We start from the raw sequence: 11,874 nt of genomic DNA, 5'->3' as shown, positions 1-11,874 counted from the left end.
CAGTGCCCGGATGAGTGGATTTCAGTGCCCGGATGACTGGATTTCAGTGCCCGGATGACTGGATTTCAGTGCCCGGATGACTGGATTTCAGTGCCCGGATGAGTGGATTTCAGTGCCCAGATGATGGCTCTCGGTCTCGGCGTGACGTCACCACACTACCGACAACGGGGGCTTTAAGCATTTCATGCTTAAAAGCATTTCATGCTTAAAACAGATAAGCGGCCGAAGCCGCGCTAGCCGAAGCGAGGACAGATATTAAGGCGAAAGACTTTAATGCCTCATACTGTCGTTAGCAGACGCGTCGGCAGGAGTGTCGACAAACGCGTCGGCAGAACTGTCGACAGACGCGTCGGCAGCCGTGTCGACAGACGCGTCGACAGATTCGTCCGCCTTTCGGCGTCAATGCTTAAAAGGCTCAAGGTTCCAGCATGAATAAAGGCGCATCTAGTGAATGCATGGGCTTCATAAATAAAATAAAAGGAGTAAAGTAAAGAAAAGGAAAATAGAAAAATAAAAAAAGGAAAATAGACAAAAATAAAACCAAAATAAAAATAAGATGTGGAAATAAAAATAAAAAACAATAAAATTAAGAATAGGAGGAAAAAATAAATAACAAAATATGAAAAATAAAATGTCAATAAAAACAGTGGCCAGGAAACGCTTTCGCCTTGCAGCACTTTAGAGAGCCAAAGTGCCCCCTGAATTTTTATTGGTTGGTTGGTTGCGACAGAGAGAAGGATGAAAAGGAAAGTGCACGGGCCTGCCCACTGGCTCAAGCCGAGCCACCACCGCTGCTACGTGCAGATAGAAGAGTGTTCAAAGATAAGAGGACAGAGTAAAAGAGAGAGTAAAGACGCGCGTCGCAACAACCGCGTCCGCCGGGACGGACGCTGGCTGAAAAAACAAATACACGGCCGCAGCCCGAATTCTGCGGCCGAATGCCACAGATACAGATATTATTGAACGCAGACAGCCTATATATATATATATATATATATATATATATATATATATATTGTGATGAAGAAGAAGTGCCCGCGCGCCAGCGGGACTGCTCTCGGCGAGCACGCGCTTCCTGTTGGTGCCGTTGGAACCAGTGCCTGTCGGTGAACGCCGCTCCGCGCTTTGTGCTTTGTGTCGAGCTGTGCTTTGTGCGTTGTACCCGAAAAACCCATTACAAGTGGTGGAGGTGGACTCTGATCCCGTCCTGGAGCTGAGAAACGGCACCGTTACCACCCAAATGCCGAGAAACACATCCCCGCCGCCGTCATCGGTTCCGCCAGCACCTGTTATCTGCGCTGGCATGCCTCGGCAGCGAGACCCAGCTGTCTTCAGCGGCACAGGTGACAGTGATGTTGAAGATTGGCTGGCGTCCTACGAGCGGGTAAGCACGCACAACCGCTGGGACGATACCATGAAGCTTAACAACGTTATTTTCTACCTTGCTGACGTCGCCAACCTGTGGTTCCGCAACCATGAAGCAGACATAACCACCTGGTCGACTTTCAAAACGAGCTTTGCCGAGGTATTTGGCCGTCCTGGCGTGCGCAAGCTCCGCGCTGAGCAGCGCTTGCGTGAGCGGTCGCAGCAGCCAGGTGAGACGTTCACCAGCTACGTGGAAGACGTCGTAGACCTGTGCAAGCGCGTCAATTCTGAGATGACTGAAGCCGATAAGATCCAGCACATTATGAAAGGCATCGACGAGGACGCCTTTCAGATGCTTCTTGCCAGGCAGCCGGACACCGTTGCCTCCGTCATCAGCTTGTGCCAGAGCTACGAGGAGCTGCGCAAGCAACGCGTCCTCGCTCGTCGCCCTATGCGGCAGGCCGAGGTACTATCTGCGGATGCCATGGTCGCTGGAGAACCCCAGTTCATACAAGAGGTGAAGCGGTTTACCCGTGAAGAAGTTGCACGTCAACTCGCGCTCGTGCATGCGCCCCCAGCTCCGTCACCAGCACTTCCACCGGCCTTTCAGCAGACCATCCAGGCACAGGTCGCAGACGCCCTGCAGATCGCGGATTCCGTGCCACCAGTCCCCCAGCAGGCAGTGGCTGCCCCGCTTACCTACGCCGCCGTCCTGTCCCGCCCGGCTCCTCATACCACGGGCAATTTCTCCGACGCCACAGCAGCTCCGCCGCCCTTGGCACCACGACCTGTCCGGCAGTATCGGGTTCCCGCCCCACCATCGTTGCCGCACATGGCGTCGGCCCCCCTGCCCTACGGTCGCCCATGGCGCACTCGGGACAACAGGCCCATTTGTTTTGCCTGTGGCATTGCCGGACATGTCGCTCGCTACTGCCGCAATCACTCTTATTATCCGCCTACTGACGTCATGACGCACTCAGCATACGGACCTCACACGCAGCGGTACCGCATGCAGCCTAGTTCGCCACCATCTGCGTTCACCACTGACAACCAGTCCGCAACGCCGCACCGCTCCCATTCTCCGCGGCGCCGTTCCATCTCTCCGATGCGCCGCCGCGCCAGCCCCAGTGAAGCGGAAAACTAGTGAGCGCAGTTCACGAGGCAAGAGCTGCGCCTTCGGCGAACTTTACAAGGCCTCTGACGTCCCCCGCCAATGTCGTTGATGTAGTAGTAGACGGTGTTGCGACGTGTGCCTTGATAGACACCGGAGCAGCCGTATCAGTTATAGACGCGAAATTTTGCCGCCGCATCAAGAAAGTTCTGACGCCATTCCCTGGTATTTTACTGCGTACTGCTGACGCCCAGCAAATCCAGCCGCTCGCCGCTTGCACTGCACGAGTTGCTATCCAAGACGTCATCTACGCAATTGAGTTTGTGGTACTCTACTCCTGCTCGCATGACGTCATTCTTGGGTGGGACTTTCTGTCGGAACACTCTGCTGTCGTCGACTGCGCCCGTGCTGAAGTCACACTCTCTGTCCTACCCGACGACTCCACTGCCGAAACCGCTGAGTATCCGGACAAATTTCTCCTTTCCCATGATGTCGAACTTCCTGCTTCCTCGTCCGTTGTAGTCTCCCTGTCCTGTATCTCTCCAGCCGACCCACCCGACACAGCTGTACTCTTTACTCCCTCGGAATTGTTCGTTCGCCGCAGGAACCTACCGCTTCCCTTCGCTGTCCTCACAATGACTTCTGGCACCGCAACCATGCTCATCAGCAATCATCTGCCCACTCCTTTGACTCTGCTTCGTGGTGAATGCATTGGTTACGTAGCATCGGCTGAACTTCTACAAGTCGTTGACGACGCCCACGCCGCTCCTACACCGTCGCTCGATGCTCTCACTCCGGCTCCCCTGTCACACCGACCACCCTCTGATGTTCTGTACAGTGCTATCGATGGAGACCTTCATTCGGCGTGCCGTGACCAGCTGTTCGCCCTTCTGTGCGAATTTCGTTCGTCTTTTGATGCGTGCCAAACTCCACTCGGCCGTGCTTCCGCTGTCACCCATACCATCGATACTGGCACCCATCCTCCTCTGCGCCAGCGACCATATCGCGTGTCAGCTCCGGAGCGTCGCGTCATAACCCAGCAAGTGGACGACATGCTAGAGCGCGGGATTATACAGCCCTCGAAGAGCCCATGGTCTTCCCCGGTCGTTCTCGTTCGAAAGAAAGACGGCTCTATCCGATTTTGCGTGGATTATCGACGGCTGAACACTGTAACCCGGAAAGACGTTTATCCTCTGCCGCGCATAGATGACGCCCTCGATTGCCTACAAGGAGCAGAATTTTTTTCGTCACTCGATCTGAGATCTGGTTATTGGCAAATACCCATGGCCGACGATGATCGCGCAAAAACAGCATTCGTCACGCCTGATGGGTTATATGAGTTTAACGTCATGCCATTTGGGCTTTGCAATGCCCCTGCTACATTCGAAAGAATGATGGACAATGTCCTGCGGGGCCTACGCTGGAAGACGTGCCTCTGCTACCTTGACGACGTCGTCGTGTTTTCGGCCGACTTTTCGACGCATCTGACTCGCCTGCGCCAAGTGCTCACTTGTCTCACCACCGCAGGGCTGCAATTAAATTTCAAAAAGTGCCATTTCGGAGCTCGCCAACTGACCATCCTCGGTCACGTCGTCTCTTAACACGGCATCCTTCCGGATCCCGCAAAACTTCGTGCGGTCGCCGAATTTCCAAAGCCGTCCACGCCCAAAGAACTGCGGAGTTTCATCGGTCTATGCTCATATTTTTGCCGCTTCATCCGGAATTTCGCCACCATCATTTCACCTTTGACGCGACTTCAAGCCCAAAATTCCTTGTCGTCGTGGTGCTCCAAATGTGATGATGCTTTCGCTACAATGCGCCGGCTCCTTACTTCACCACCCATACTTCGCCATTACGACCCGGACGCTCCGACCGAGATTCACACGGATGCTAGTGGCATTGGCATTGGTGCTGTGCTGGCACAACGGAAGCCTGGGTTTCATGAATATGTCGTCGCCTATGCCAGCCGCACACTTTCTAAAGCCGAGATCAATTACTCCGTGTCCGAAAAAGAATGTTTGGCCATTTTGTGGGCAATAACCAAATTTCGACCATATCTCTACGGCCGCCCCTTCGACGTAGTCACCGACCACCATGCTTTATGCTGGCTGTCGTCCTTGAAGGATCCATCCGGCCGACTTGGTCGTTGGGCACTGCGACTTCAGGAGTACGACATTCGAGTCATCTACCGTTCCGGACGCAAGCACTCTGACGCCGATGCCCTCTCCCGCTCACCGCTACTTGCCAACGATGCGACAATCTCTAGCATTGACCCCGTGCTCTCTTCGTTACGCCCTCCAAACATGCATCTGGAGCAGCGCAGAGACGCCTGGATAACCTCTCTCGTGCACCTCCTCTCCGGCCGCACTACGTCAGCGCCTTCCCGCTCGCTTCGACGTCAAGCCCGCCATTTCACTTTGCAAGACGGCCTTCTTTATCGCCGGAATTACATGCCAGATGGTCGAAAATGGCTGCTTGTCATACCTCGCCATTTACGTGCTGAAGTCTGCGCATCTTTTCATGCCGAACCCCAGAACGCCCATGCTGGTCTCTTAAAAACATACACGCGCCTTCGGCACCGGTACTACTGGCGCGGCATGTATACCTTTCTACGAAAGTATATTCGCTCATGCCTTGACTGCCAACGCCGCAAGTCACCACCGCAGCGCCTTTCCGGGCCATTGCAGCCTTTACCTTGTCCTGCCCGTCCGTTTGATCGTGTGGGCATCGACCTTTATGGGCCTCTGCCGCCTTCTACTTCTGGTCACCGCTGGATTGTCGTCGCTGTCGACCATCTTACGCGCTATGCCGAGACGTCCGCTCTTTCGACGGCTACAGCCAGAGAAGTCGCTTTCTTCATTCTTCGCAACCTCGTTCTTCGCCACGGTGCTCCCCGCGAGCTTCTCAGCGATCGCGGCCGCGTGTTTTTATCCGACGTTGTTCAGGCGCTTCTACAAGAATGTCGCGTAGTTCACAGAACAAGCACGGCGTACCATCCTCAGACGAACGGGCTGACCGAAAGGTTTAATCGGACGCTCGTTGACATGCTCACTATGTATGTCACTCCCGACCACTCTAACTGGGACCTCGTACTCCCATTTGTGACGTACGCCTACAATACTGCCGTCCAGTCTACTACAGGGTTTTTGCCATTCTTCCTCCTTTATGGACGCGAACCTACCTGCTTGATTGACACCATTCTCCCCTACCATCCTGACGCATCTGACTGCTCGCCTGCTTCTGAAATCGCCAAGTACGCCGAAGAATGCCGCCAACTAGCCCGATCCCTCACGTCTGACGACCAACATCGTCAGAAAGAACGGCGTGATTCTGGTCAACCCTTTGCCCACCTACCCGCCGGCTCCCTTGTTTGGCTCTGGGTCCCTTCTGCTCCTCCTGGCCTGTCGTCCAAGTTCCTCACCAAATATCCCGGCCCCTACCGTGTTGTCTGTCAGAGTTCCCCGTGAACTACGTTGTGGAACCTTTGACACCCTCCTCTGACCACCGCCGCCGTGGCCGTGAAACCGTTCACATCAGCCGCCTCAAGCCCTACCACGAACCCGTGATGTGTACCACGCCGTGAGTAGCCAGGATGGCTCCTCCTTCGCCGGGGGCCATTGTGATGAAGAAGTGCCCGCGCGCCAGCGGGACTGCTCTCGGCGAGCACGCGCTTCCTGTTGGTGCCGTTGGAACCAGTGCCTGTCGGTGAACGCCGTTCCGCGCTTTGTGCTTTGTGTCGAGCTGTGCTTTGTGCGTTGTACCCGAAAAACCCATTACAATATATATATATATATAGGCTTCTTGTTGCTTCTTGTTTCGCATCTCGCGTCACCAAACCTAGTAAGTACCACTTTTATACTTACTATTCCTTAAAACGGACAACAATAAGGAAGCTTTGTGCGCGGTTTCACCACAAACGAGCCAACGGTTGTGGCGGGAGAATTTTTCAAACCTGTGCCGATAAAGTCGCAGAACACGGTATATATATATATATATATATATATGTGTATATATATATGTATATATATATATGTGGTTGGTTTATGGGGTTTAACGTCCCAAAGCGACTAAGGCTATGAGAGACGCCGTAGTGGAGGGCTCCGGAAATTTCGACCACCTGGGGTTCTTTAACGTGCACTGACATCGCACAGTACACGGGCCTCGAATTTCTCCTCCAAAGAAATTCAGCCGCCGCGGCCGGGATCGAACCAACCAACCAACCAACCATATATATATGTGTATATATATATATATATATATATATATATATATATATATATATATATGAAATGACATCATAAGACAGAATCCAAGACAATCCACAAAACCGAAACAAGTACAGAAAACCCATGAACCACAACACAACAGTTTCCTTTTCTCGTGGAAGGCATTCGTTGATGCCTTTTTCCAAAGGCGGAGTTTTTGCAGACGGCGTGTCATCTGCCCGGACACGTCTGCTCCTTGTGTTTCTGCAAACGCGGAGAGCAGAGGACAAGTAGACTTCGAGGTTCGAGCTGTGCGCTCGCCCGACTTCTTGAGGAGACATCGGATAGGCTCCGCTAAGCGATCAATCTATTAGTAAATATGAAATCACCAGGATAGACACTCAATATACACTCATCATTTACACTCAAAGCCTAGCTTCGATGTTCGTATTTTCTTCTGGCCTGTTACGCACGTCGAGCAAGATCTTCGGGGACTCTCTGCCTCCGGCCGAAAATTTCCGTCCTCCTGCAGGCCTTCAGCGTCTACATGGCCCGTAATATCTGTGGCATGCGAAGCAATAAGACAAAGTGTTTATTAGACTAACGGCCAATTACTTCTGGTGTGTGACCGAACAGGGCCCTCAACAAAGGTAAAGGCAGAAGCATGGGCAAGGTGGTACGACATTCTAAACAATTATATTTCGCTTCTGGCGGATTGAACTTCAGTTGCTACTCAGCGCGTTGTGTGTCGTTTTCTTCCTTCGTCCAGTGTTTTGCGCTGGTTTACCTTTCTGTAGAAAGCTAGAGGGAAAAGACGAAAAGTCTCGCGCTCGCACGCCCATGCGCCGCCCACTCTGCAGCGCGCATCCCCCCGCCTCGTGCCATTTCGGACGACAGCCTTCCATCGCGTCTTCCTCCTCTGTTCTTTGCGTGCAGCTATGAACATAACCGACCACGGCGTGATTCCACCAGGCGGCGCACCAGCAGCTCGCTCTGTGAAACAAAGGACGAAAAAAAGCGAATAACGCCCACCACCAGGTTTGATTTACTGTGGAGAAGAAGTAGAAGATTTCAGCACATGGCCGTTGGCTGGAAAGGAACAAAGCGGCCTTCACCTCCTGTGTCTTGAACACTCCCCCGTAGTGTGGTATGTGCCATTCTACTTGAGGCTAACCGACCGACCGACCGACCGACCGACCGACCGACCGACCGACCGACCGACCGACCGACCGACCGACCGACCGACCGACCGACCGACCGACCGACCGACCGACCGACCGACCGACCGACCGACCGACCGACCGACCGACCGACCGACCGACCGACCGACCGACCGACCGACCGACCGACCGACCGACCGACCGACCGACCGACCGACCGACCGACCGACCGACCGACCGACCGACCGACCGACCGACCGACCGACCGACCGACCGACCGACCGACCGACCGACCGACCGACCGACCGACCGACCGACCGACCGACCGACCGACCGACCGACCGACCGACCGACCGACCGACCGACCGACCGACCGACCGACCGACCGACCGACCGACCGACCGACCGACCGACCGACCGACCGACCGACCGACCGACCGACCGACCGACCGACCGACCGACCGACCGACCGACCGACCGACCGACCGACCGACCGACCGACCGACCGACCGACCGACCGACCGACCGACCGACCGACCGACCGACCGACCGACCGACCGACCGACCGACCGACCGACCGACCGACCGACCGACCGACCGACCGACCGACCGACCGACCGACCGACCGACCGACCGACCGACCGACCGACCGACCGACCGACCGACCGACCGACCGACCGACCGACCGACCGACCGACCGACCGACCGACCGACCGACCGACCGACCGACCGACCGACCGACCGACCGACCGACCGACCGACCGACCGACCGACCGACCGACCGACCGACCGACCGACCGACCGACCGACCGACCGACCGACCGACCGACCGACCGACCGACCGACCGACCGACCGACCGACCGACCGACCGACCGACCGACCGACCGACCGACCGACCGACCGACCGACCGACCGACCGACCGACCGACCGACCGACCGACCGACCGACCGACCGACCGACCGACCGACCGACCGACCGACCGACCGACCGACCGACCGACCGACCGACCGACCGACCGACCGACCGACCGACCGACCGACCGACCGACCGACCGACCGACCGACCGACCGACCGACCGACCGACCGACCGACCGACCGACCGACCGACCGACCGACCGACCGACCGACCGACCGACCGACCGACCGACCGACCGACCGACCGACCGACCGACCGACCGACCGACCGACCGACCGACCGACCGACCGACCGACCGACCGACCGACCGACCGACCGACCGACCGACCGACCGACCGACCGACCGACCGACCGACCGACCGACCGACCGACCGACCGACCGACCGACCGACCGACCGACCGACCGACCGACCGACCGACCGACCGACCGACCGACCGACCGACCGACCGACCGACCGACCGACCGACCGACCGACCGACCGACCGACCGACCGACCGACCGACCGACCGACCGACCGACCGACCGACCGACCGACCGACCGACCGACCGACCGACCGACCGACCGACCGACCGACCGACCGACCGACCGACCGACCGACCGACCGACCGACCGACCGACCGACCGACCGACCGACCGACCGACCGACCGACCGACCGACCGACAAAGCGGCCCGATATCCTTTTCGCAAGAACTGGTTGCCATCGAACGATGTGGACGGCGCGGCTCAACCGTATTCCAGAACTCCTTTACGAAACGTCGCTCACCATCGAAGGGAAGGTTTACTCGTTCGACTCTGTCGACACCTGCTACCCGGACAGTGATGAAATCTCAGGCTTCTTCGTCGTCGTGTATACCTTCGACCCCGTCTCGTACCGGTGGGATAGAATACATACTCGGTCACTACCCGAAGATGAGCCGATTACCATCGTGGGCCGCAGCGTTGTAGCCTACGGCCACTGCGCCTACCTGTGGGGCGTACAGCACATCAGCCCAGAGGTTACCGGCCTCTACCGCTTCGATACCCAAACCTTGACATGGGGCCGTCCGGAGGTAAGAGGCGAAGTACCTATAGCGGATGGTAACCTCTCGGCGTGCGTGCTTGGTCACCGGATGTACATTTTTGGTGGATTCCACACAGATTCATCGAACCTTGTACGTTTTCTGGACCTCGAGACCCTAGAGTGGCATCGGGTCCCGACCAGCGGAGAGGCCCCCCTCGGGCGCTACTACCACACGGCGACCGCCATCGGAACCCGCTTGTACATTTGGGGTGGCAACCTAGAATTCTCACGACCCGACAATCCTTATGACAATTGCTTATATTATCTGGAAACGACCACTGCGACGTGGGTGCGCCCACAAGTGCAAGGCGTGGCCCCGGCGGGGCGCGAGTGTCACGGTGCCTTCGTGTACGAGAGACAGCTGTATATCTTCGGTGGCTACAACGAAATGCTGAACACCTACTTTGGAGATATGCACAAGTATGACATTGAAAAGTCGTGCTGGACTAAAGTAACGCCCAGTGGATCAGGCCCGTGTGCTAGGCACTCGCCCGGCTGCTGTGTGCTTGGAGAGAGGGTGTTGGTCTTCGGTGGATTCGGGCCTCCACCCAGCCTTGAGGAGGAAGACGATCTCGAGGACATCTCTGAGGCGGAAGAGGAGCTGACGGATCTGCACGTGTTGCACTTAGCACCGACGCTGCAAAACATGTGTATGCTTGCTGTCATCGATGCAGGTCTGGATATGGGTGAATTACCAGAACTGATTATAAAAGAGATCAACACCATCAAATGAAGACAATCTTAATCGCCGGGTTCGTGTTGCACGTTATCGTGATGGAGCGCCTTGGACAGAGCCGCATGTGGCGGTGTGTTGGCCAACTTCAGTGTCCGTAAGCGTCGCGAGCTGCTGCAGGCATACAGGCGGTTAGAGCTTATCCCGTACTACCCTACGGCGTTTCTTTCGGCGTGTAGAAGTGCGCCCACCAGGGGCGCAACAACAGTGGGCCTTTGCATGCATCGAGAAGACTGGCTTGAAGTTGTTTTTTCCTCGCCCGGTAGCCGCGCCGTGTCAGACGCTCTGCATGTGCTTTCCTATGGAAGGAAATCTGCCCCGCTGTTAGTGCGCAGTGTTAAAAGTGGCAACACATGACACTCCGCTTTTTGAGTGTGCAGTATGTAAGGACGTGTACATATGTGACATTAGCTCAACGGTGGTGGTGATACGAGCGGCAGCGCGTGTAATCCCGGCGTCCAAGTCTTGCAGGTTGACACGATTTCCGAGTCAGCTTTTTTCTTTAAAACTCTGTGCACTGCAGGGGGTTTCGTCGCAAACGAGACCCCCTGCAGCAGCTCCTCTCTGCTTCCTCCACACCCCCTGATATAGTAGCACTTCAGGATGCTGGCACAAATTTATCGCTGCCAGGATACGCTCTGGTACCCTCTGACACCACTCCAAACCCCAGGGTTACCACGTATCTCCAACATCTCGTACCATACACTTGTCATGTACTAACCTCGCCGGTAGCTCACACATTCCTAGAATTAATCCCCTCCACTCACAGATCTCAACCTCTCTTCATCCTCAACTGTTACCTCCTTCCGAGGCAACCGGTCTCAGATTTAATCTCTCTAATTAAAGCCGCCTCCAACGCTGCAAAAAAGGACCCCCTCATTATATTAGGGGATTTCAACTGCGCACATGTAGACTGGGGGTACACACGCACTAACAAGAGAGGAGCGGAATTGCGCAACACCCTTCAGATGCACGGCCTGTCCATATATAATGATCTGAGCACACCTACAAGAATCGGCAATAGTGTCACTGCCGACACAAGCCCAGATCTTACTTTTGGTCGCAACCTTCCCACACCAGTGTGGACAAACTCAAATGAGGCCCTGGGCAGTGATCATTATATCATAAATATACAGCTTGATTTCGCCATAAAAGCTAAAAACTACCGTGTCAGGATTACCAGCTGGGATAATCTTCGGAAGCACAGAGAGGCCAAAACATTAGAATCCCCCTTTAACCTCCACACATGGATGACAGAGCTGAAACAAGATGTCCAGGCATTCACGCAAACATTAGACGCCACCCCCGAGACTCCCGTT

The 11,874-nt window shown here is 55.9% G+C and overlaps 1 protein-coding gene across 1 annotated transcript; it reads left to right on the top strand.

Moving 5' to 3' along the window:
- Positions 1-1,184: 1,184 nt before the first annotated feature.
- On the top strand, positions 1,185-6,251 carry LOC149335127 (uncharacterized). The gene has a single exon (XM_089551799.1). The coding sequence runs from the start codon at positions 1,241-1,243 to the stop codon at positions 2,507-2,509; it is 1,269 nt and encodes a 422-aa protein (XP_089407925.1). The 5' UTR covers positions 1,185-1,240; the 3' UTR covers positions 2,510-6,251.
- Positions 6,252-11,874: the final 5,623 nt, after the last annotated feature.

This window comes from Amblyomma mixtum, chromosome 7 (genome assembly GCF_055824585.1).
Source record: "Amblyomma mixtum isolate Tamu chromosome 7, ASM5582458v1, whole genome shotgun sequence".
NCBI classification, from domain to species: Eukaryota; Metazoa; Arthropoda; class Arachnida; order Ixodida; family Ixodidae; genus Amblyomma; species Amblyomma mixtum.
This window is presented reverse-complemented; position numbering and strand designations above follow the sequence as displayed.

Excerpts from the sequence above, each read along its gene's own strand:
- LOC149335127 (XM_089551799.1), top strand. The coding sequence starts at position 1,241 with ATGCCGAGAAACACATCCCCGCCGCCGTCATCGGTTCCGCCAGCACCT.